Source organism: Ostrinia furnacalis, unplaced genomic scaffold (assembly GCF_004193835.3).
Source record: "Ostrinia furnacalis isolate ACB-3 unplaced genomic scaffold, ASM419383v2 OfSCF2311, whole genome shotgun sequence".
Classification (NCBI taxonomy): Eukaryota; Metazoa; Arthropoda; class Insecta; order Lepidoptera; family Crambidae; genus Ostrinia; species Ostrinia furnacalis.
Window position 1 is genome coordinate 670,463 of NW_021132550.1, and position 26,396 is coordinate 696,858.

At 36.5% G+C, this 26,396-nt stretch overlaps 2 protein-coding genes and 1 long non-coding RNA gene across 4 annotated transcripts in view; 2 read left to right on the forward strand and 1 right to left on the reverse strand.

Moving 5' to 3' along the window:
* LOC114355045 (alkaline phosphatase, tissue-nonspecific isozyme) overlaps positions 1-12,684 on the forward strand; it is a 29,398-nt gene extending 16,714 nt beyond the window's left edge. Inside the window, exons 3-9 of the mRNA XM_028307702.1 lie at positions 723-896; positions 4,336-4,528; positions 5,309-5,472; positions 7,072-7,405; positions 7,906-8,111; positions 8,677-8,785; positions 12,078-12,684. Of these exons, the coding sequence (XP_028163503.1) occupies positions 723-896; positions 4,336-4,528; positions 5,309-5,472; positions 7,072-7,405; positions 7,906-8,111; positions 8,677-8,785; positions 12,078-12,268 (1,371 nt within the window). The 3' untranslated portion in view covers positions 12,269-12,684. The remainder of the gene's footprint in view (positions 1-722; positions 897-4,335; positions 4,529-5,308; positions 5,473-7,071; positions 7,406-7,905; positions 8,112-8,676; positions 8,786-12,077) is intronic.
* Positions 12,685-20,003: 7,319 nt separating this feature from the next.
* On the reverse strand, positions 20,004-23,843 carry LOC114355039 (uncharacterized). Its single transcript, XR_003656082.1, has 3 exons — positions 23,361-23,843; positions 21,795-21,869; positions 20,004-20,265 (listed from the first exon to the last, which is right to left on the reverse strand). It is a non-coding gene; the product is annotated as an uncharacterized LOC114355039 (long non-coding RNA).
* Positions 23,844-24,790: 947 nt separating this feature from the next.
* LOC114355037 (receptor-type guanylate cyclase Gyc76C) overlaps positions 24,791-26,396 on the forward strand; it is a 63,959-nt gene continuing 62,353 nt past the window's right edge. For both annotated transcript variants that reach the window (XM_028307692.1, XM_028307694.1), the window contains exon 1: positions 24,791-24,924. In XM_028307692.1, coding sequence (XP_028163493.1) covers positions 24,915-24,924 — 10 coding nt within the window. In that variant the 5' untranslated portion in view covers positions 24,791-24,914. The remainder of the gene's footprint in view (positions 24,925-26,396) is intronic.

Here is a 26,396-nt window from a genome sequence, read left to right on the forward strand (position 1 = left end):
TTAAAAAACATAGAAAAGCTGTTAAAATGTTAATGAAATACTTAACTGTGGGTTGTTATCGAAAGACAATGAGAGATCATTTAAGTTCATGTTCACAACTTAACAGGATACCTAACTTAGTAATTACAGTGGTCGAAAAAATACCACAATACGGTTCAGTGATCTGACAACATTCTGAAAAGCAATCAAGGAACACAGAAACAAAGAAAGTAATTAAAATTAGCACCATTTGTACCGTTAAGTGTAGAGAAACTCCGATCACTCAATTTTGTGTAGATTAGAGTTAACGTGCTTAGGCTTGGATTGCATCATCTTAATTGAACGGTAACTTTATCAATAACCGGTGTTTTTGTGCCGTTTTCTGGGTATTTTATGTATTTTTTAGTATTGCCTGTTATTAAGTATTATTATTGTTTTTATTTTATCAGGATATACCTCTTAGTTTAAAAGTTATTACGTTTTCTTTACAATAAGTACCTAATTGAAAGAAAAAAACTTCTATAAGAAATTTAAAAAATATCTCAGATATTTTTTGTCATTTTTTCCGTCGATAAAAATAGGTCTAGTTTCACCTATTTTCATATGTGCACTTTATCAAGACTCACACTGTATATTATGTACAGTGGTGACTTCAAAGACATGATGATGAAACTGATAACTTCCATTCAAAGCACTTCTACATTATATGAATTAAAACTAAAGTAACCCCTTATCTTTTCCAGGTATCCGTTCCCCTAAACACAAAGATAGCCAAGAACGTAATCATGTTCTTAGGAGATGGGATGAGCATCACCACACTGGCTGCCACCAGGGTCTACCTGGGTCAGAAATACGGCCACCTTGGAGAAGAACTGAAGCTCAGCTTCGAGGTGTTCCCGTATACGGGACTTGCTAAGGTAAAGTTATGGAGATTAATGCCCGTTTTCACCATCAATCCCTAATTTTTAAGTGACCCCTATAAAAAAAGGCCTGTTATTTGTTACCATAAGGTCACTTAAAAAATAGGGATTGCTGGAGAAAACGGGCATAAGGCTGGATTGCACCATCTTATTATACCATCTAACTTTGACAAACGTCAGAAATCTATCAAACTCCATACAAAAAACACCGGTTATCGTTAAAGTTACGGTCAAATTTAGGTGGTGCAAATCAGCCTTACTAACAATAATGGCTCGTTCTTACGGCAGTCCATTTTGCGGTAACCAGTAATTCAAGACTCCGCAATACTGGACTGGACGTGTGTTTAAAATTCGAATTACAAATTCGAAGGAATCGGGTTTTAGCGGGATGCTGCAAACGGAATGTTCGTGTGATAATGGTTTCTTATATTATTATGAAAGAAACTCTCATAGAATTTTATTATGTTTCTAGGCAAAGGCATTTACTTGTATGTAATCCGGTAAGTAAGTGATTCCTGGATTAAACCTTAATTGAAATTGTAAAGCCGCGCTCACGTCAATATTTATATGTTTGTTTACACAGACTATGTAAGGCCGTAGCGGAACTCAGCGGTTTAGTTCTCCCTTCCGCCCCCTATTAGGGCACTTCTACACCAAGAGCATTCGGATGTAGTAATGTAACAGCGTAGAATTTGATTTGTATGTTGGGTTTTTTACCAGACTACGGCAAAGCAAAAGGAGAGTTATGATTTTGACAGGCTATGTATGTATGTTTAACCCTTAACTGGTATCGTGGGGGCCGCGCGGCCCCCACGCATGACGTTTTCTTTGATTTCTAAGAAGCTACGCATCATGGGCAGCCAATATTTTTGGTATTCTCATAACGGCACTACTCGCGTCTGGTGCAGGTGTTTTAGCACTGCATCATTCACTAGGACGAAGTTATGCACGTGTTGGGGTCCGCGCGGCCCCCACAATACCAGTTACGTTAGTTTTTTTTTCGTGGTAATTTTTATATGTTTTTTGATTATTCGGTATTGATTCAAGATGCCATGACTTAAGTGATAAAACAATAGAAGATACCTAAGAACGAAGTTTTTGATTCCAAATTAGCATGCCAGAAGAAGGATATAGTGATAAAAAATTATAGGTCATTGTGAAAAATGGTTACCTACTAAACCATTTTTCGGTCGATAATGAGGAAATTGATTCTGATTCTCAAGTTATTTCTACATAGAGTGAAGATGAAGATGTTGTAAGACCTGGTTAATCCAGCTGCTATGATAAAATAAATACAATTGGTCTCATAATCCATCATAAAATTTACATTTTTATTTTTATGAAATGATAATTATTTTTTATAAAACATTATTTTATAATAAATAAAGTTTTATTTATTTATTATGAAGTTCACATATTATGGATTAATTAAAATAATAATATTTTTGGTTATATATTTCGAAACGATGGGTTTCATGGATATTTGTATCGTTAAAAAAATATTACGTAAAAAGTTCTTACTATTATGTAGGTAATCTCTTGTAGTACATACGTAAGAAGGTTAATATAAAATAAAAACTAAATGATTACGTAGAACTAGCCTGATATAAACAATTTATGAACATTTATTCAAGTATATGGGTAAAACATGCTTGCTGGAAGCAAACATAGTATGGGGGCCGCGCGGCCCCCACGATACCAGTTACGTATGTCCAATTTACGATACCAGTTAAGGGTTAATATTACAGTGCACAACATTAAGGCTGAGCTGCACCACCTAACTTTGACCGGAACTTTGACGATAACCGGTGCTTTTTGTATGGAGTTTGACAGATTTTTGACGTTTGTCAAAGTTAAAGTAAGATGGTGCAACCCAGCCTAAGCGTTAAAGCTTCAACCACACCAACGCGTGCAGATCGCCATTGCCGGCGCGATCACGGCGCGATCATATGCCAATGACAGGTCGCATGAACTGTCATAGGTCGCGCGACCTGTCATTGGCCTTTGATCGCGCCAGCGATGGCGATCTGCACAGTTGGTGTAGTTGAAGCTTAATGGCACCGGCGATGGCGATTTGCTCTTTGGTGTGGTTGAAGCTTAATAGAGCAACGTTAAAAAACTCTGGCCATGCCACATTTTGATTGCGGTGTAGAGGCCCCTCTGTGTAGACTTAGAAGATTGGCTGTACATGAGATCCGATAACTTTTTTACAATTCGCGCTATAATATGGTTCATCTTGGCATTTTTTTACATGAAAATGTTAAGTGTCAATCTGAATCAGATTTACAGTGATAAAATTACCAAGTTAACCTCTCAAATTATACGTTCTAAGCTCTCTATGAAAGCTTCCTAAAGCAGTAATCCTTCCACCGTCTTTAAGCTCGCTCTTAAGTCCGTGTAGGCGTGAAATACAACGCGAACTAAATAGTATGTAGTTTGTTGACATTCGATGTGTAAAGATTGACATGCCGGTTTGTTATAGCCCTGTATTTCATTTAGTAAGTCTTGAGTTGACATGCCCTTCTTATTGCTTAGAAATTAATTTTACTTAAAGCCCGGTCCGTGAGCACGTAGAATTTTGTCCAATGACCCCTAGCTACCCATCCTTATCGCTCGCGAATCGCGCAGAATTCTACGTGCTCACGGACCAGACTATAGTAGGTCTTAAGTAGGCATGCCCTTTTGATTGCTTAAATTTTGAAGATTACTACATTCTTCAGTACTAATCAAACAGTTGTGATTTGTTTTGGCTCGAGTTATTTTTGAGATAAACTAATAAGAACGAGAGTCACTCTCTCAAAGGTAATTGTATTTGTCAATGTAATAATTTATTGTTTGTGTACCTAAATATATTGTTTTCCTGAAGTAATAAAGAATCCTTGTTTTGTTTGAGGAGATACACTGTCTATAGCAGCTCATAAAGTCTGAAAACAAGTGTTTACCTAGTAGTTATATTCCATTCGATAGGTATAGAAGAAGAAAGCTTCAACGCAGATTTCTTCTTCAGGATTCTACATGAAGCTATGAAGCTGAAGCAACATTTTCTAAATTGATTCTAAATTGTTAAACGTTTTCTTATTTTACGAAGTTGTACTGTAAGGCCCAGAACAGACGGTGAAACGCAACTGCAACGAAACTGCAACTCCTAATTACTTTTGAATTGCATCTAAGTTTCTGCCATAGCGTCCGTTGAGAGACCACACATGACGCGACCAGTTTGAAACTTTCAGTTTCAGTTTCATTCATCAGAATCATCAGAAAGTTGCGTTTCACCGACCTGTTCTGGGCCTAAGTATCATCGTCAAATGAAAAAAGTTATCATCGTCAAATGAATAGCTATCTAGCAGAATAAGTTTTCTTGGAGAAAATTAGTTTTTCTTTTTTTGCAATTTAACCAATTATTTTGCATCACAGCTTGACCAAATCCTTATTTCAGACCTACTGCGTAGACCACAACGTAGCCGATTCAGCCTGCAGTGGCACAGCCTACCTCACCGGTGTCAAGGCCAACAGTGGGACCGTGGGCCTCAGTGCGGCAGTCAAGAGAGGGGACTGCGAGGGCCAGAGGGATGGGGTTCACTCCGTCACTGGACTGATGGACTGGGCACAGAAGGCTGGCAAATCGACTGGTGAGGGATATTGCTGATCAATTTTACGTAGTGGTATAAACCGTGGAGCAAAACAGGCCATAATATAGATTTGAGTTGTTGTACTACATAGTTTTAGGCCCGTATTCACAAACATTACTATGAGGTCTCGCAGTGCGCTTGGACGCACAGGGTGAAGCACGAACCAATGACAGAGATCTATTTAACGCTGTGCGTTCGATTAGCTGCTTCATTTAAGCAACCATCGTTTGTGAATACGGGCGTGAGATTTGCTCATATTCACTGAACAAAATATAACTACCTGAGGTGGAATTGTGTAAAGCAATCGTTATCATTTGACAGTTCATAACGTACGATTATTCTGTCAAACGCTTTGTTTAACTGACTTTATCGTACGTTATGATCTGTCAAATGATAACGATTGCTTTAAACAATTCCACCTCTGAAACTAATAAAAGTCGAACATAGATTACTTCTCTACCTAAAATTGCTTTGTCGGGTCGCTAGAGTTTAATAAGTTACACATAAAACTTTTAAAAAGTAATTACGTTTGAACACTTCTTTATTACACTGCCTTGCCCTGCCTTTTTATACAAAAATATAGACTCCTTTAATCGTTATTTTAATCCTAATTACACAACATCCTTGAAAGTCGCTGACTCGAAATTTCACGACACGAGAAGCTGTGAAGTAAAAACGGTGCTATCTAGATAAGTTTTGATTAATTTAATGTTATTTAAGTAAAGTGGATTTCGTAATCTTTTTAGGGATAAAATATTTAAATATAACTTTTGTTTCTAGGCGTAGTAACAACCACAAGGGTGACCCACGCCACCCCGGCTGCGTCTTACGCGCACTCAGCCGATAGGAGATGGGAGGCAGACTCGGATCTGCCGAAGAAAGGACTTCATTGTGAGGATATAGCTTCACAACTGGTCAGGGGAAATGTTGGCAGCAGGATTAACGTAAGTTTTAAGAGACATCGTCATCATCAGTTTTATCATCATCTGACCTAATGGTGATGATAAGGATGATCAGTCTTGATTTTATATATGACGTCCACGGCTTGACAAAGGCCTCCCCCAAGGATTTTGGGTCCTGCACTACCCACATCCAGGTTCTTCCCGCGATCTTCACCAGATCGTCGGTCCACCTAGTGGGAGGCCTGCCCACGCTACGTCTCCCGGCCCGTGGTCGCCACTCGAAAACTTTTCTGCCCCAACAGCCATCGTCTCTACGAGCTATGTGCCCCGCCCACTGCCACTTGATTTTAGCAATTCTGCGAGCTTTGTCGGTCACTTTGGTTCTCCTGCGGATTTTCTCATTTCTGATTCGATCACTCCATTTTACCAGAGGCAAATTTGATGAGGCCTTATGTTCGCTTATGTCTCTCGTAATGGTTTCTTACGACATCCACTGGTAGAGTGGGAGTGGTACTATTCCCTTTTGATGTAACCATATCTACGGACCGACAAGCTGCTATTTATGTATCGCCGCAAAATGTTGACAAATAAAAACATACTAAAAGCCAAATCTTTTCGATCATAAATGAGATCAAAACATTTAACAAAAGTAAATTTATTCAGATATAAAATCAGTGTCATAAACGTGATTAAAAATATATTTTGTTTTCGGAAATTAACTTTCATTTTGCTGTTACATTCGGACCTTAGCCTTGTTATTGAGAAAGTAATTTGCTTTGAAGTTCCTAAAGGGCAGGGTCCGTTAAATACAAAATACTAATATCAAAGTAAACATAAAATTCATTTCAAGCTACCTCCAAAATTGTGTTTTGGGACCGCAATTTGTCAGACTCGCCTATTAAGACACCAAAATGTTTAACTTCATATTTTCTACAAACGTGTTACGTACGCCTAATCTATGAAGATCGCTGCATCGACGCTGACCCAGTTTACCCAAATCAACATTGCAACTGCACTATGGACCGCGAGGAGCAGCATCAGCAAAATGCGCCTCTCATGACGACAGCGGCGACGTTTCATTAATTTTACTAATTATTTTATAATCATATTCGTTTCATACTTCGAGACGGTATCACTAGGCTAGGCTAATTTTAGTTTAATTGTAATTTCTTTCTTTTAAATTAAATTTAATTAAATAAAGTTTGCTTTTTCTTGGAACCTCCGGTTGCAGCTAACGAAATTAACGAGTAAACATTTTTAGGCATCTTTTTATTTAATTAATAAAAAGACTCGTATGACCAACAAAGTAAAAAACTTTGCTAACGAAAACAATAGAGTTTTAGCAAATTCATCTTGAATTCTTTGAAATGGGTTTACTAATTGGACCTTTATACGAGTAGGTAGGTATATTTTTATCGAATTATATACAGAGACCTATAAAAATACGTTGATTGAAGATGTGCTTATAAAAATACGTATAAGCAGACGCCACTAATAGCACCCTAAACCTTACCTACTCTTTGACTTCAAGTTGCTTGGGAATGAATGAGTGAGGAAATGAATGTTTGAAACAAATACAAAAAAAATAATGTTTGGATTATCCTTATATCAGAATGAAGACTATCTTTCGTTTGATCCCAGGTTGTGCTTGGAGGCGGCAGAAGGAACTTCTTCCCCAACCGAGAACGGGACGCCGAAGGCTACCGCGGCCACAGAAGCGATGGAAAAGACCTGATCCGCGAGTGGCTCCTCAAAAAAAGATCCTTTGGAGTGTCTGCCAAATACGTCTACAACCGTGTAGACCTACTCACATTAGACCCTACGAAGTACACAAACGTCCTAGGTCTCTTCTCTCCTGATCATATGCCGTACCATCTAGAAGCTGGTCACGATGATCCATCTCTGAGTGAGATGACGGAGAAAGCAATACAGATACTGTCGCAGAATTCCAATGGGTTCTTCTTGTTCGTTGAAGGTAGGTTTTGGGATTACATAAAGTATATTTTAATAACTTAACTCAGAGTAGTCAACGAAAAATGTTTAAACATTTTTACGTAGCCTTGGGCAGTAAAAGCTTTTTATGTTTTAATATGAAGTTTATTATGAAGTCTAATAAGATAAGCTGGATAAGTCTTCGTTGAATTCAGGAGGTATTATTTATTAAGCTTTAAATTAAAAGCCTGGAAAAAAAATTGAGCAACTAACAAATAATTTCTATTGTTTGATAGTTTTTTTCTCGTCTCTAAAGAAAGGTATACCTTCCAGGGTATTTGTCAGAAACTTTAAGGGATGGGATTTGATCAAGAGATTCTTACGGTTTATTGATATAACGTGGTAGAATTAAAGTAGAGAAAATAGATCTGGGACATGCAAAAGCATTATTATTTGCAGAAAATATATTTGTAACACCAAAAAAGTTTAAAAAAACATACCCTCTACGTGGTCATCCACATCATCACCTTACCATGGTTACAGGTGGGAGAATAGACACAGCACATCACGAGACCAAAGCTAGAAAAGCCTTAGATGAAACTGCGGAATTCGCCAAAGCTGTAGAAGCAGCCGTCCGAATGGTGAACCTTGAAGAAACCCTCATCGTGGTGACGTCAGATCACAGCCACACCATGACTTACAGCGGTTACAGCAAAAGGGGAACGGATATCCTTGGATTTACCAACAAGGTGAGCGTGGAACATTTTAATCCATTAAGTCCAGTCATCATCAGTTCATTTTATCTCCACTGTAGGAGCACGACTGCACCACCCTTACTGATTTACTAGAGACAATTCTACGACTACACTCCCCATGCTGACCAGACGAGTTGAGGAGACCTGATATTTTAATATTTGGTCCCATAATCGCATTTTAAGAAATCCACGGGATAAGTGTTTCCATTTAACCTGTAGGTTGTGGCCCCTGCAGAACAGTCTACTACTGGACCTTATCCAAGGACTTTTTTCTCAGCCACTTGTTGATCCATAATATTTACAAACGTACGATTTAACGCTGTTTATAACGCTGAATTAAGTTATATTTTTAGATTCTTAGAGACGCTAACTTTCCAATATGCACGCAAAATCGCATATCCTTTCAAACATCCCTTAAATATAGCTGTTCAGAAATACACTTCTTTTAAATTCAACCTTAACCGGCTCCAACAAAGCTCAACTTTCTTCAACCAGCCCTATGCAGTCAACCAGTATTACAGTCGAGTGCACCGCTCACCTGTCGTTCCGTTCCTTCCAGATGAACGCGTCCGACAACCTCCCATACACGACTCTGAGCTACGCCAACGGGCCTGGGTACCGGCCGCATGTGCAAGACAAACGACACAACATGGAAGCTGATGATTTGAGTGAGTGTTCTTTTTTTATTAACCAACAACAGGTCATAGCACACTTACCAACCCAGAAAGGAGTTAACCTCGCCTTTCGCCGCGAGATGAGGAGTATACGTTGCGGTGCGGATAAGTGAGTTTTGCAGTATGGAGTTTCATACAAAGAATACTGAGCGCCTGGAGTTGAAACGGTTAAAGTCCGTTTCCGAGTTGATAAAGTGTACTTCGTCCTTAAAGGAGGTTTTCAATTCGTCTGTATGTTTTTAGTATGTAAGTATCTCAGAATTTATGAATCAATTTGAAAGATTTTTTTTATTGAAAGAAATCCCTGGATATTTTACACTACGCTTCTTGTCCCAAACTAAGCAAAGCTTGTACTATGGGTACTAGACAATGGATATAAACATACTTAAATACTTTTTAGGGTTCCGTACCTCAAAAGGAAAAAACGGAACCCTTATAGGATCACTTTGTTGTCCGTCCGTCCGTCTGTTTTTGTAAATACATACCTACATATTATATTTATAGTACCTAATACCCAGCCCCATCACAAAAATTAAAATTCATAATTTCAATTATGCTCCTAGATTGGTCTCATTCGTTCGATTGTTTTAGTTTTGAAATAAAATAACTGGATAAAATATGTCATCTAGGTACACAAGATGCTGACAATGCTTTCCAATTCCAGAAACGCAATACAATAGTCCTATTCTAGTTTTAATTAATTTTATGTCGAGTAAGTTATTAAAGGACGCGATTAAAATTTAAGCCCTCAATAAACTCACCAAACAATCGCATTACAGCTTCCTTCAACATTAACCCTAGAGTAGTCGCGCCTTTCCGTGAAACGTGAGTGCTCGCGTATGAGCATTTTGCCGCCCAAACTTAAAGTCCGGTTGTGTGTCAAATAACAGTTTAAAAATATGAAAATCAGTTAAAAATTATAGAATAAAGCATACACTATTAGAAAATAACGTTTATTAAAGATTTGTGGTTAAAATTTAAAGAACAAAATATATTTTGAAAATGTTAGGAAATATTTATAGAAATCTTAGAAACACTATTTTTTTACCTACATACATCATCAAATATTAAACTTACTAGCACACTTAAAGGTTTTCCTTACATATGACATGTGCTTCAACAAAACAGGCCTGTCACATGTGCATTTAATGTGCGTTGCACAGTAAATTTGCACAACTATTGCACCCTTGGCACATCATCTTCAGATTCTGCCGCTGATTGTTCTATAACAGTATTGTAATGACTATGTTTACTTTCTTTATAACTTTAGTAAACATTTTCCACTAATTTTAGTGCACCAGCTTCTTCGAAATCCGACATCTTCCTTGTTTTTTCATTTTTTGTATTTTACGTGAATTTTACCGAAAACGACATGAAATAAATTAAGCACTAATAGTAATTATCAATGTTATGACGTCATTAATGTCAAAACAACATTATACGCAATGAAAACTAATAATCTTCCAACTACACTAAAAACCAGACACACAAATTTTACTTACGTCAGTAGTCGCGCAGTGAGCAATTTGCCGCAAAACGTGACATACGTTCAAAAATCGTTCTCTATTGCGGTCACCTGCGCACTAAATTTCTTCTAATTTCTAATACATGGAGGTGAAGTATGGGGAGGCAGCTACTGAAACGCTTGACTTTAAAAAACGCATCGTGAAGAAAATAACTCGATTTTTTTGCAGAGGGCGGCAAAATGCTCATAGCGCGAGCACTCTAGGGTTAATTAAACGTTAAGGCAGTGAAGGAACAGCTAACAAACAACCATAATTTCGTATTACTATCAAATTTCACAAAGGACGTGGAAAAATGTGCCCAATTTGGTCTACAAATATCGCATTTCCTTGTTTGGGGTCGGTGAGTGAGCTTTGACCTTTCACCTTCAATGAATTTTGGAGTCAGGTTGCTTGTTAAAATTGCTCCCAGAGTTTAGATTTGTGTTGAAGAGTGAAGCATTACACATGTCAAAAATGTTAACGTAAGGTGACTTTGTGAAATCCACACCGTAGTTGGGGGAGGTCAATAACAGTTCAAAGTGACACCAGGTTGTACCTAAGATAATACAATTTTCTCTGTCTATCTGTTACTTTTTCACTTAATAAAGCATTTTGATGTAAAGATAAAGAAAGGGATACCTATACACATAGAACTTGAGGATTCACAGCCTATACGACCTGATTGTAGTCATTTGTCGGCCGTTTGGTGTAGTGGTTCGAAACGGACAACTACTCCGGAGGTAGCGGGTTCGATTCCCGCACAGTACAAACATTTGTGTGCATGAACATATTTGTTTGTATTGGACTGGGTGTTGTCTATGTATAATAAGTATGTATTTACAAAAAAAAGTATTTAAGTATGTTTATATCCGTTGTCTAGTAGCCATAGTACAAGCTTTGCTTAGTTTGGGACTAGAAGCGCAGTGTAAAAAGTCCAAGGATATTTTTTTTAGGGTTCCGTAGCCAAAATGGCAAAAACGGAACCCTTATAGTTTCGTCATGTCCGTCTGTCCGTCTGTCCGTCTGTCCGTCTGTCCGTCTGTCCGTCTGTCCGTCTGTCCGTCTGTCACAGCCGATTTACTCGGAAACTATAAGTACTACAGTGATGAAATTTGATGGGAATATGTGTTGTATGAACCGCTACAAAATTATGACACTAAATAGTAAAAAAAAGAATTGGGGGTGGGGCCCCCCATACATGTAACTGAGGGATGAAAATTTTTTTTCGATGTACATACCCGTGTGGGGTATCAATGGAAAGGTCTTTTAAAATGATATAAAGTTTTCTAAAAAACATTTTTCTTAAAGTGAACGGTTTTTGAGATATCAGCTCTCAAAGTCGTAAAAAGTATGTCCCCCCCCCTCTATTTTTATAACTACGGGGTATAAAATTCTAAAAAAAATAGAGGGGATGCATGCTAATTAACTCTTTCAACGATTTTTGGTTTGATCAAAGTATCTCTTATAGTTTTTGAGATAGGTTGATTAAATTGACATAATAAGTTTATTATATTTGCTGCTACGGAACCCTTTGTGCGCGAGCCCGACTCGCACTTGGCCGGTTTTTTTATAATTATAATGTAACCTTTTTTAAAAAGTATTCAAACAACCAAGAAAGAAAAACGCTCAAGATTTGAAATCCAAATCCTGACTCGTTCGTTCGTTCGTTTCAGCAAAATGACGTCCACTGCTGGACAAAGGCCTCCTCCAAGGTTTTCCACAATGCACGACAAAATCCTGACTATTTTTACTTAAAGTATTCATGACCCTTCTCTTTCCAGGTAACCTAAACTACACGTACCCATCCCTAGTCCCGACGCCCCGGGAGACGCACGGGGGGGAAGATGTCGCAGTCTTTGCCAGGGGGCCGTGGTCGCACATATTCTCCGGGAACTATGAGCAGAACTACATCCCTCACGCTATAGCGTATGCCGCGTGCATAGGCCCGGGACTGACTAGTTGTAGGCCTTGATTGTAGATATTGTAGATATACCTGTATTCACAAACGATGCTTGCTTAAAGGTGAGTAATGACTTGAGAATTTACTTGTAACAACGAGCTCTATGATAAGTTTCTAAAGTACGGCCTAGCAGTGATACAAAAGGTCGATTCGACTGTCGAACTGACAATCTATTCTGTCTCTTCCCATCTTGTGTATTTGTCGTAATGTCTCGTTCTTCCGCCAAAATATGTCAAAGTCAAACCCCTGCTATTCCAAATGACCATGACATTAGGTTTGTTTACATTTGGTATCGCTTCTCGTTGGCCGTACTTTAGTCTATCACCCTTTCACGTCCAAACGTCGAGCGCGCTCGCCGTTTTGGTACAACCGAATGATACAAACCATCGAGCGTATTGGTGTAACATTTCGTCAAGTCTTTGCACGAGCGCGAGCGATGCACATTTTAACAAAGTGTGAACGAAAGGTAAAACGAAGTGTTACGGTTAAATGCACATTAGCTGTGAGCATTACGGCGATGCGATCAGAGCGCCGAGCATTCGCCGGAATGTTACCTTACATGAAATTGCTATGGACACTGAGCTGTAACCTTTATAGTACGTTACATTACATAGAAATGATCTAGTCTATACTCACCTTAAGTGAAGCTGCAACGCTATGCGATGTCGAACGCACAGCGTTGAGAGCTCTGTGATTGGTTCGTGTGTGTCACTCCGCCATTCAAGTATTGTCTATGAATAAGTTTTTGGGACCCTGTGCGTCCACGCGCACTGTGAGACCTCATAGTAATGTTTGTGAATACGAGAATAAGTTGTATTGTACAGTGGTAGATTTTATAGATACATAAAAATTAATGAATGTTAATGCAATTTTGACCGACATTTAAATTTTTTTCAATGGCCATATGGTTCAGCACCTGCTGGAAAGTTAAAACAAAACAATATGTGTACATTTTAGCCCAATTCTCCTTAACAGTTGAAGGTATTGTGTGTATAGTAGTAGTTATTAGAGAAAATAGTTAAGGCAGGGTACTCACCTGCCATGTAGCACGTAACGTAGCGTGTAACGGAACCAACCTTCAAGTGAGTACGGCTCGTCCACGGTCATCGCGTATCTGGCTGCGAGCTCCTGAATCCTACTGATACCGCCACTCGGGTCGCTACGATCTCCCTGCGAACCACGCACGAGCAGTTCGCAGCGGGCTCGTGCCTATGTACTCACTTGATACAGTATCTGATACATTACACGCTACACGGCTAGATGAGTAGGTACCCTGCTTTTGATCATCTATCCAAATTGGTTCAGATCATCTACCCACTTCTCAGATAAACATCGAAAAATAAATGTTGCCTTCTAAGAAAATTCCCGTAATATCATGCCTTCTCTATGCCATCATTATTGTCCCAAAGTGGTAGTGGAACAATTACATATGTGTCTTGAGAAGCGCCTTTAAAATCATTTGAAATGAGTTTAGTAATTATGTATTAATGTATTATTATTCAAATGCAAACTTTTATAATTATGTGAAACCAAATAGTATTATAAAATACTAATTAAGTGTTTGATTGTAAGTAGGGACTAGATATAAGTTTCTAAAGTAGTTTCTAAGTTAGATTACTTTGTGAAAATGTTGAGGCAAAATAAAATATTTTTGTACGTTTTATTTTTATTTTACCAAGTTTCTTAGAGTTTCTGATAGTTAATTCTCTTCACAGTTGTATTCTCTGGTTGTGCCTTTACTCGTAGATAAATAAATACATATTAAATTAACAATTACTTATAACAATTAAGTCGGTCGGCACCATTTAGGAAAAAGTATAATCTTTCATTTTTTAATGCACAAATACAAGGCAGGTATTTGACCGCAATCTTTCTCATTACATTCAAATTAACAACAAATACATCTAAATATAGATAACTCAAAGGTGACTGACTGACTGACTGATTGACTGACTGACATAGTGATCCACTGGACGGATCGGGCTGAAATTTGGCATGCAGGTAGATGTTATGACGTAGGCATCCACTAAGAAAAGATTTTACAAAACTCCACTCCTAAGGGGGTAACACGGGATCAACGCGTACGAAGTCGCGGGCGGCCGCTAGTTACAATATAAAAAAGTATAGTCCACCCACAGATCAAGCCAAAATGACAGCTTTCTCCAATGGAGTTTTATTTTCATACCTTCATCACAAGATTCCAAATGGAAACGCAGAATTGTTTACATAGCTCCCTCCCATCACTTTTCAGTATAATCATTTAATCCATATAACGTTTCTCATGTCAGGAATATTAATAGTGCTTGAAAGCGCTCTACATTATTAAATGGATGGATGAATGGGTGGATTAGCTGAGAAGTATTAAGCGATTAACATAATACAAATAGTTGCTTAGTTAACACTATCAACGTAAACAAGTAATTGTAAGGTATTTAAGTACGGTCGTGTCATGGGTGATGAAGGTCATTATTAGGCTCGGTTGCACCTAATTTAACTTTGACTAACCTCAAAAAACTGTCAAACTCAATAGAAAAAACATCGGTTATCGTTATAATAATATAGTTACTGTTTTTTGGTGGTGCAACTCAGCCTTAGAGATAGTCGTCACCGTGACAGCAATACATATAGTAGTAGACAGGGGCATAGTTTCTGCTGTATCTGCATAATACGGGGCCCCCGAAAAACAGGGGCATCACTGCCAGACTTTTTGAGAATAGATAGCATCTTCCTAGACGAGGTCTATAATTTTGCAATGACATGTTTAGATGAAAAGGGTCCCATGATTTAAATTACCTTTTTTGACGGGGCGCCCAGTAAAGTTTGATATAGTGCCAGCCTAACCACGTTACGCCACTGGTACTAGAGTAGTCCAGGATCTTTCCTATCCTTTATTAGGTCATGAGTCCATTAGGTACAAAATGAAAGGCAAAATACCTATATAAAGTCACAAAGTCTTAAATAAACATGTAAATTATTATTAAAGTAGTAGGTTGTTGAATAAAGAGAAAATTTCATTCCATTCTCAGTCACTCAGTTTTAATAGTCGTTTTAATTAAATTAATAAAGCAAAACTTCTCCTGTAATATAAAAGGCTGTTAATAACAAATTACTAAAACAATACGAGTTCACTGAAAATGGACGAACTTAGAAAATATTTACATAAACCCACGCAGTAAGTAATATTAATTAATATCGTAGCTATATTTTTGATAGAGCTTTATTATTTAAGTTCTGCCTAGCATTTGGAACTTTCGAAAATTATTCAAGCGACGAGATTAATACCACAAATCCAATTACTTTAATTCTAAGAAGCCATTTCGTTAAGTTATTTGCTATTTAGGATCAATTTGAAACTTAAAGCTCAACACAAAAACTTTTAAATTACTTTATAAAGACTTTAAATCTAACAAAAGCCACTGCGCTGATTGCAGATTCTATATAAAAAAAACTTTATCGAGCTTACGACTAAAAAGATAGTTTTAAAGTAGCCGAGATGAAATTAATAATGTTTAGCATTTATTTTGCGTACTTCATAAACAAAAGAAATTAACTTTAATCACTACGAGATCTTAACCACCATAGATAATTTAAAGTATTAAAATTCCATTACTACCAAGTATTTTAAACTAGAAACTTATTTAAAATTCAAATTAAGATATCTCTGCAAAGATTTTCATAAACAACTAAACTTTTAAATGTTGCGTAGGTTCGTAATTCAAGTGTATAATTAAATTAAATATTAATTTTGGACTTGTTTTATTATTTAAGACAATATTAATTGCCCTATTACCTTACAATTACAAGGTAAGGTAGATCCTAATTATAATAATTAGGTGCTCAATTAGACCCGTCTGAAGTTAATTTACCGTTAAGATATTTTGTCTTACATAATACATATAATATAATATAAATCAGTTTTCGTCGTAGCTTTCAAGAATCTCTAGAGTTTAATTTAGATTTAATTATGTATGTACCTAAAGAATTTGTCAGCCATTTTACTATGCAATTTGTTAAAGGTAAGATTTTATCAAATCTGCTAATTGTAGTCTTCATGAAAAAATTCGATTAAGGAAGTTTTGCAGAAAGATGACTTTAAAAAATCAAAAATGAATACTGATAGCTTAAAAGGCCAACGTACGGAAAGATGATTAAAATTTGTTTTAAGCAATAAGTATGTAGAGAACGTGTGGAAGTGCCCTAAAAAGGGCCCTTCATATTCGAATTTAAATTCTTAACCAAACTTGGAACAAATACACAAAAAATAGAACCCGTGAGAGTTGGTTGAGAAAATCTAACTGTTTAACTTCTGGTCCTTGGAGACCAATCTTTTCAATACGATAGGTTTTCTCATACTAATTAGTCCACAACATTAGTTTTTAATCCAATTAATGTAAGACGACATACTTTTAACTACATTAACTGTTCACAGCGGTAAGTACAGCCGACAGCAGACTACATAGCAAAATAGCCTCTACTACAACTACATAAAATGCTGCTGTACTGTCCGTACATCTAAAAGTAGGCCAATGAGGTCACTGATTGCCCGGGTCACTATTTTGACGGACAACAAAGTTTCCCAAACATTTTGGACATTGCCATGCAAATGTGGTCCTGAATTTCAATGGAAGTGCGTGATATGGAGACAAATTTTGTTTATGACATAAAGCGGTATGTGACACATTAACCCTGTAGGTTAAACTCGTGCTATTGACCTAGTAGATCCAGAATGTTTTGGCAGAGCTTTATATGGATATTCTACTACAGTTTGCTCGACTCCGCAAGCGTTTGGCACTAGAGTTTAATTGCAAACATACTCGTAATTCTGTGATAGTGTTTGTTTGTTTAGAATACATTTGGATGTAAACTATAATATTGTAGGATCATAATGACAGCATAGATACAAGATGAATATGGATTAACAAATAGTGTCTTTTAGCTCTATCATAGGTATTAAATTGTAAAGGATTAGAGTTTAGAATGTTACAATTCTGAAATCACGGACAATGACATTGAACCGATGATGATAAAAATAATAATAATAAGCCCCGCAGGGCAGCTTTGTGGCGAGCTGTTGGTGAGTAGCGACACCACGGGGCCAGTTGTTAATCCGAGTGCTCCCGAGAGTCGGTCAAGACCCTCGTCTTCGGCTTGCCGAAGTGGAATCCGAGAGGGTCTGCAGGACTTTCACCTCTGACTTGCCTTAACCGGCCGGCCAGAGTGGAGTCGCTAGAGCTATATGCTCCAGGGGTGGAAGTGTTAAAGGGCATAACGCCGCGAGTAACTTCGGAGAAAGCGCAGCACACCTCTCTACACCCCTGAGCTGGCAGACGCCAATGTTGCCCCTCAGTCCGGTCTATACGACCCATGACGCCAGGAGGGGCCCATTTAGTCACTGGCTAGTCACCGCCTGCCATTTTTTCAGTCCGAGACTATGAACCAGGCAGGTGTCCCGTAGTCTCCATCCATAGCCCAGTAACCAGTCCATCCATCCTTCATCCATAACCCTAGTCCATTCTCCAATAACTGCAATAGCTCCTGTGCACAGGCTGGGGATGGTCTCTGGCTACATCCCATGATATAGTCAGAGACTAGATCCAGCATGTGCACCACTTTCACTTTTGTCGATTATTTTGCGCTTANCCATCTAGGTATTGAACCCAGTACCTTATTTTAGATTACTGTATGTGTATTGCCACTATGAACACAAACATTTTAACGATCGTGGTAGACATCAATCGTGGCATACATCGCCACTTTAATTAGAACATCACCCTACGGCTTAAATTGAATTTCCCAAGCAAGAAAACGGCCTTGAAGAGATAGAGTGAAGCTGGATGGGACAGTATCTATCGCTGTTCGATGTCAAAAGCGTTGGTAATGAAAAGTGAGTAAATTAAATTAAAATAAGGTATACCCGCTCGCGCACCAGACGCATAAACAAAAAACGGCCTTGAATACCGACCGCATGACGTCACCCGCCGCGCGTCGGACCCTAGTCGTAAAAACTAATGTTTATGACCGCTTCTTAGAAGGGCTATGAATGGAGTGCCGTTTTTATGATAGCAGATGAATGTAGCTTTCAAACAGTGTTGTTATCGTTGCTTTTTGTGTACATTATTAATTACAATGAACTATGAAAGTCGAAACTAGCTGTAGAAATGGCTAATACTCGAGCTAAAGTATGTTATATTTCCGTAATTAAATCGATAACCTACTTATTTTTTTTATTCATTAGGTCTATTGGTTAATGTGTTGTAAGATAAACATAAGAGCACAACTTACCTTGTAGAATGTTTCTTCTATAAAAAATAAAAACTTTAAAAATCGGACGTGTGACGGCTCATATCAAACTGAGAGCTAAAGTATGTCATATTTCCGTAATTAAAGCGATAACCTACTTATTTTTTTTATTCATTAGGTCAATTGGTTAATGTATTGTAAGATAAACATAAGAGCACAACATAACTTGAAGAATATTTCTTCTATAAAAAATAAAAACTTCAAAAATCCGACATTTGACGGCTCATGTCAAACTGAGAGTGTTCCATTTCAACATTTTTTTACATCGCTCACAAAACGCTCACAGATTAAAGAAATATCACAGATAACGCTAAATTTACCAACGTTGATGTCAAAAATAGCATATCTCCATACATGTAAAGGAACACGCCCAAATTGACAAAGAAACACAGACCAAAAATCTTATGAAATCTTGGTGACAAAACTCCCCAGCGGTCATCTACTACCAAAAATTTCTGGGAACTTTTGTCACCACCGGTATTCNCCTGTGCACAGGCTGGGGATGGTCTCTGGCTACATCCCATGATATAGTCAGAGACTAGATCCAGCATGTGCACCACTTTCACTTTTGTCGATTATTTTGCGCTTAGAACGGCCTCTACGTGTTGGATCTGTATCCCCACGCAAGCCTTATAAAGGACCGGGCCACTTTTGACCCGTGAGCTCCAAAGCGTACAAACATAATAATAATAATAACCGGGCCACTTTTGACCCGTGAGCTCCAAAGCGTACAAACATAATAATAATAAATTACATTGTAAAAAGAAAAAATTAAAAATAAGAAAGAAAAATTAATAAAGGAGATAATAATAATAATAAATATATTATTTCCAAAAATATATACATATTCTTGACTAAAATAACAATTTACTTAAACTATGCACTAGTTATTAACCTATTTAAATATTTGCCAGTGAGACCCAAACTAAGCAGTATAGCTTGTATCTTGGGTTCCAGAGAGTGCAGTTATCAAAACGAGGCGTTCTTGGAAATTGAGCAAGTTACTAAATACTAAATAACTTAAAAACTTTATGCATCCCATCTGGAAACAGAACATAGCACTATCGATTCAAGAGTCTAGCTCTTTAGTCCAGGACCACGGAGTGAATGGCAGTTACATAAATTCAAATGCCTGATCAGACTGCGAGATCTTAATAGGGGAGTGAAGGTCAGTTCATTTTTCACCAGATCTCCCATTCCGTGATATCAGATTATTGGATTCGATTAAGTATCCCCCTTTTTATGGGGCGTCTTTTAATAATGACTGTTAGTCGCACTCCAACAATACTCGTATTTGATGCAAAAGCATTTGATCAACTCTCCTGTTTTTGGTTTGGAGGGAATCTAATTATCCTACAAACTACATAAAGTGCCATTGCACATCATAGATGTGGGACAAAAAATAGAATATGTTTACATAGTAAAAAAAAATTAAAATGTCCATGGATAAGGATAATATTTATTTATTTACAGTACTTGTAGTGTCAAAGACAGTTAGTTACCTTCAATATTCTAATGTAAACATACTCTCACAAACAAAACTATTCGAGAAGTAGTAAAATAAACCTACTATCTCAAATATCTAAATATGGATGAACGGAAACCTAGCACCACTTTTTCCGCCGGCTCCATTTGAAATTTCCTCGTCGCATGATGACATACCGGACGGGATGGCGCCCGACCTGTCTCGATAACTCAAAACCGGTCGCCTGTAAAGGACAGCCACGTGCCGATGTAAAGCAACTATAGTCAATACTTCTCTATTAGGTGCAAATACCAATTACAGAACGATATAAGAAAAGAAGCTTAACTCATGTGACGATAATTTGTGTAAAGTTTTTCAACATAATAAAAATAATAACAAAATTAAGTTTATTATTCTCACCACAATAAAATTATCATAGTACAAAAGTGCATTTGTTACAACTATTTTATTGTTAGATTACAACTAAGATTGTGGGAGACTGGTGTCTAATGTAGGCAAAGATTGCCTATGTCTTAGGGCACCAAAACACTTCAATATGTACCTATAATAAAATTGTCGTTCTTTAATTATATGATTTACTATAACATAGTTTCTAAGACCTTTGTTAAGTACTAACACTATCTATGCCTGAATTAAATACCTTTTTTCATTATTTTCAACCAACATAACCAATGCCTGTTGCACAAAATAATGGTTTCTCCAAGAACTTCTACGAGCAAAACGAAGTTTTATGTTCCCCGCGACAATCACTAGATTTCAGACTGTCAAACCCTCATCCAAATTGTATTTATATACCACATTATATATACCTCATTTCTATTCTATTACACCCTTACATTTATGAGAACATCTATGTAATTTTGTAGCGACAATAGCCGGTGAAGGTGTGAAGATTCGGATCTGAGGAACGCTGGTATAAACCCCGCTGCTGCTGTATTCTTATGGTGAAACCACTCGTAACGCAAGCTTATTTTAGCTTACTCGTACTCGTATAATGAGTGAATAAGTGAATAAAAAATATTTGAGTAATTTTGCAACCTTCTATTAGAAGTTCAGTAAAGGTTTAAGAATACTTCCCCGGTAGGTATTGTTAAATAGGTACGTACAATACCGCATTTAATACGTTGGTGATTGATTAAGGTAATCAATTTTCATCCCAAACCTCATCTATAAACATGAGCGCCGCTTGTGTGAGATAATTGCTATTATCATAAGGGGCCATCCATAAAGTACGTCACACGAATTTCATGATTTTTTTACCCCCCCTCCGTCCTTGTCACAGGTGGTCACATTTCTGAGACCCCCCCTCCCTAGTGAGACGTCACATGTTTTGCAATTTCACATCGAAAAATTATTAAATTAACAGCAGTTCCGAAATTACTTTTAATTCCATTTAAATTAGTACTTTTTTTATAAAATCAACATTATATCAAATATTTAAAACAATTGAAATGTGATGTCACGAAACTTAGGACCTCCCACCCCTTGTCACACTATGTCACACTTTGTCAAGCAGGAGCGCTAAAGCTTTTCATACATTTTATGTATTTTTCAACTAGAAGAAAACACATTGACGGACGCTTGATCCGGTAGTTCGAGGAATATGAAATGCGTCTACATTAATGAAGCCTAAAGGCTTTAGAGCCGTATAATAATATGCAATGCTACGCATTTTACACAGTTTTGACAAAAAAAAACACAGCATGAACTTTCTAAGTAATCCACTAAAGGCAAATGGAGGATTTAGCTTACAATTCCCACGCTGGTCAGTCTCGTTGGGGAGGCCTGATGCATAATGATTTGTCCTTTAGTCGCCTCTTTCAACATCTACGAAAAAAGTGACGACCTAATATTATGTAGGTACTTATAGTTAATGCTTTTACATTTAATCTATACCTCGTTACAGATAACAATCCAAATTTTCATCATAATATGAACTCTACAAAGGACAATGACCAAAAATGTATGGAGTTTGGTCCAAATGTCCACCACTAACGAGACCTATGTAGTAAAATAGTCTACTAAATACTGATTCATTATAACCAAACCGCAATCAAAAATATGCTGTCAGTAAAAAGTTATGACTGTATGAAAAGTCTGATTTTTACCTTTTCATCCGAAAAATGTTCTTGATATCATTCTATCCATCGCACATTTTTTTGGACTAATCTACGCATGTTATGTCATGTCGCATGTGGCGCGATGTACTAGTTGTGCCTACGACTTTGTACGAGTGAAAATAGTTTGTTAATATTTCCCAATTTTACAACATTTGTCTTTACTTTTTGGTTGTAGGGTGATGTTATTAACCTAAAACCATCCTTGATAAATGGGAATGGTTCCTATTTGAAAAAATCTTTTTGTTATGGATAGCCATAACAAAAAGATTTTTTCAAATCGGAACAGTAGTTCCTGATATTAGCGCGTAAACTACTACAAATTTTCAAACAGTCATAACTTTTTACTGACAGCTTATTTTTTTTTCTTCCCATACTGAAAGTTAATCTCTATTTAATGGACTATAATCCAATATAGGTCTCATTAGTGGTGGACATTTGGACCACTTTTGGTCATTGTCCTTTTAATGTGTGATCAGAATTGAAACAAACGTTCTACATAAATAAATACAATCTGATACAAATCAAACAACGTAAAAATAAGTCATTTCAAATTCATTTCAAATAATTACTTGAAAATACAGTTATTTTTTCATAACACCACAATAACGTTACGTGAAAAAATATTCTCAGAACAATAATGTTATTTTATACTGGCCAATTGGAAATTCAATAATAAATGAGTTACGATCATATTGGTGCCCATATTCTAGAATATTACATTACAAAATGGGTCAGTTCAATCATAAGGGTACCGCGATTCAGCTTTCATAGAAATTCTGTTATTTTCGGCTGAAAATTTCTTTGTAAGTTATAGCTCAATAAGAATCAATCCGCTCGCGCACCAGACGCATAAACAAAAAACGGCCTTGAATACCGACCGCATGACGTCACCCGCCGCGCGTCGGACCCTAGTCGTAAAAACTAATGTTTATGACCGCTTCTTAGAAAGGCTATGAATGGAGTGCCGTTTTTATGATAGCAGATGAATGTAGCTTTCAAACAGTGTTGTTATCGTTGCTTTTTGTGTACATTATTAATTACAATGAACTATGAAAGTCGAAACTAGCTGTAGAAATGGCTAATACTCGAGCTAAAGTATGTTATATTTCCGTAATTAAATCGATAACCTACTTATTTTTTTTATTCATTAGGTCTATTGGTTAATGTGTTGTAAGATAAACATAAGAGCACAACTTACCTTGTAGAATGTTTCTTCTATAAAAAATAAAAACTTTAAAAATCGGACGTGTGACGGCTCATATCAAACTGAGAGCTAAAGTATGTCATATTTCCGTAATTAAAGCGATAACCTACTTATTTTTTTTATTCATTAGGTCAATTGGTTAATGTATTGTAAGATAAACATAAGAGCACAACATAACTTGAAGAATATTTCTTCTATAAAAAATAAAAACTTCAAAAATCCGACATTTGACGGCTCATGTCAAACTGAGAGTGTTCCATTTCAACATTTTTTTACATCGCTCACAAAACGCTCACAGATTAAAGAAATATCACAGATAACGCTAAATTTACCAACGTTGATGTCAAAAATAGCATATCTCCATACATGTAAAGGAACACGCCCAAATTGACAAAGAAACACAGACCAAAAATCTTATGAAATCTTGGTGACAAAACTCCCCAGCGGTCATCTACTACCAAAAATTTCTGGGAACTTTTGTCACCACCGGTATTAATTGAATTCTCGTTCTGTAGAAATATTAGAAAACTGAAAAAATAATTTCCTTTCTTAATAAAAATACCAGTTGAAATGAAAAATATAGTTTTTAGAATTCTTGCCCGTAAGTTATTTAATTGAAAAGTATTCGATCATGAAAAGCAATAAAAGTGATATTTCCACAGAAAAGTTATGCTCGCATTTTAAGTGAGCAAGTAATATAAGATAAGTACAATGTTTTGAAATGCTCATTTAATTGAGTAAATTATGTCAAGATTATGTCGCGTTATGTAAGAAGGAGGATAAACTGGTAACCGGTATGCCGATATTATTAGCCTAATTATTGTTATTATTACCATGAATTTGTGGATATTGACACCTTTGACCCTAGGGTTAAATGACATAACTTCTTTATGTAATAGGTATTTCGAGATAACCGAATTTCACTTTGTCTATGTTTGTTTATATTATCGGTCGTATTTAAAAAAAAACTCTTTAGTTGTCACCGAAAACACTTAAAATTATGGCGTTGACCGAAAACTTACACCTCTGAATCTTCATGAAATATTCATTCTAAAGGCTTGAGATAAAAGATAGGTTTAGTAAATTCATTTTATCACAAGCAAATCTTATTAACCTGCCCATCTAGTTACCCGAAATATCATACCTTTAATAACCTTATTTACGATCAAATACCGCTAGACTGTTCAAAACAAGCGTTTAAACTATCCTGCTAAACCAGACTTTATGACAATAACAGCTTGAATACTAAAATAACAAAAAAGCGAACTCACGCATTTAAATTTTCAGTCTTTTCAGTTAATTTTCCAGCTCAGATTTTTGTAAAAATGCTGTCGCCTGCAAATCGTTTTTCCTTACAGCAAGACCCACCCTATCTGTGCAGTATCACCCTGTAAATTCAGTACCAATCCCGGCGGCGTGGGGGTAGCGCGCGTCTGCCCTCCGAAACCGTTACGAAAACAAAAAAAGAACACTTTTAAATTTAAAAATCGAATAAAGGAACACTTTTGAGTTTAAAAATAGAACGCCGTGTGAGTGAGTGTGTTTAAAATGATTATGGGTAAGTGTTTGCATGCATGTGATGCAATTGGGATGCAGTTTTCTGCGATGCAGTGTATGTGCATTCAATTGGAATGCTGAATTACAGCTTCATGTTTTTGACGTTTTAAAAAATGGGATAAGTGTCTTGTCTGTCAATTAGGATAGGTATACGTATTTCTGGAAAACATTCATGTTTTTGTATGATTTTTTAAAATCGAGGTCATTATTTTTAAAATAGAAAAATATGGTGGTAGCTTAATAATTTGGAATTTAATTTAGTTGTAATAGGTAGGTATTTTCCATTACTTAATGTGGAGTCTGGTGAACTAGTGAATGTGGATTGTACTAGCATATTTAAGTCACTCTCCTTAAAATTATCTTTTTATTTTATTGAAATTAAATTTTTACATACCTACCTTTAAAAATAGGATACCTACCTTTAAATTATAAGTACTCCAAGGTTTTTGGTTGTAAAAACTAATTAACATGGACTGATTTACTTCCACAGAACTATTTAATTAATTGTTAATCCATCAATTTATTAATTTAACTAATTAATTTTTGTTCCGCCTTTATTTTACACCAAAGCATGAAGTAACCTAGATCTATGTTAACATTCAACTAAAACTAAATTAGTAATGTTATAGAATCGTAATGAATTATCCTCAATAAAGGAAATAATTTTACAAAACATCTTCCTGGATCATTACTTGTAAGTTATTTAAATGTAAAACTCTTTTCCTTTTTAGTTATATTATTTTTTCCTGTTATTATTTTTTTTAAACTTAATAGACATTATTGGACATAGAAAAAAAATACACTTCAGCAATTTCTGATGTCCAAGTTATAGTAAGCAGTTTTTACTAACAAATATTTTTTAAGATAACTTAATAAGTTAAAAGTTTGTGCTGGGGTAACACACAAATTAATGTTAGCATGCTCTGACTGCAGCCCGCAGGACGCATCGTATGCATGTGGAAAATCCATAAACAAAAATAAGTCGCTCATTCTGCCATTAATCTAGCATTACTTCGGATATGAAAGCTCAGCTAAGCTTTTAACGCGCCGTATGTACAAATCATAAAAGTTGTCATTACATAATGTTACTAATAGACTATTATTAACTTTAAATAGCTCTTTTACGAGTAGGTATATAAAGATACCGTATTACGAGTAGGTATGTATATAAGTTGTTTGCACTGCCATCATTTCATTGCGCCTGCAGCAGGCCAATATTGACTTTAGTCATTACTAGCGGTCGCCCGCGACTTCGTACGCGTGGATCCCGTTTTACCCCAATCATATATCTAACGCGGCTTAGATTTGTTCATACAAATGTTTTTTCCCGCTAACTCCCTTTCCCGTGGGAATTTTGCAATATCCTGTTGTAACTAAGCTTTAAGTTTACTAAGGTACCTGCATGCCAAATTTCAAGCGTCTAACTTAAGCGGTTTAGATTTTTCATACAAAAGGATTTGCCCGCTAATTCCC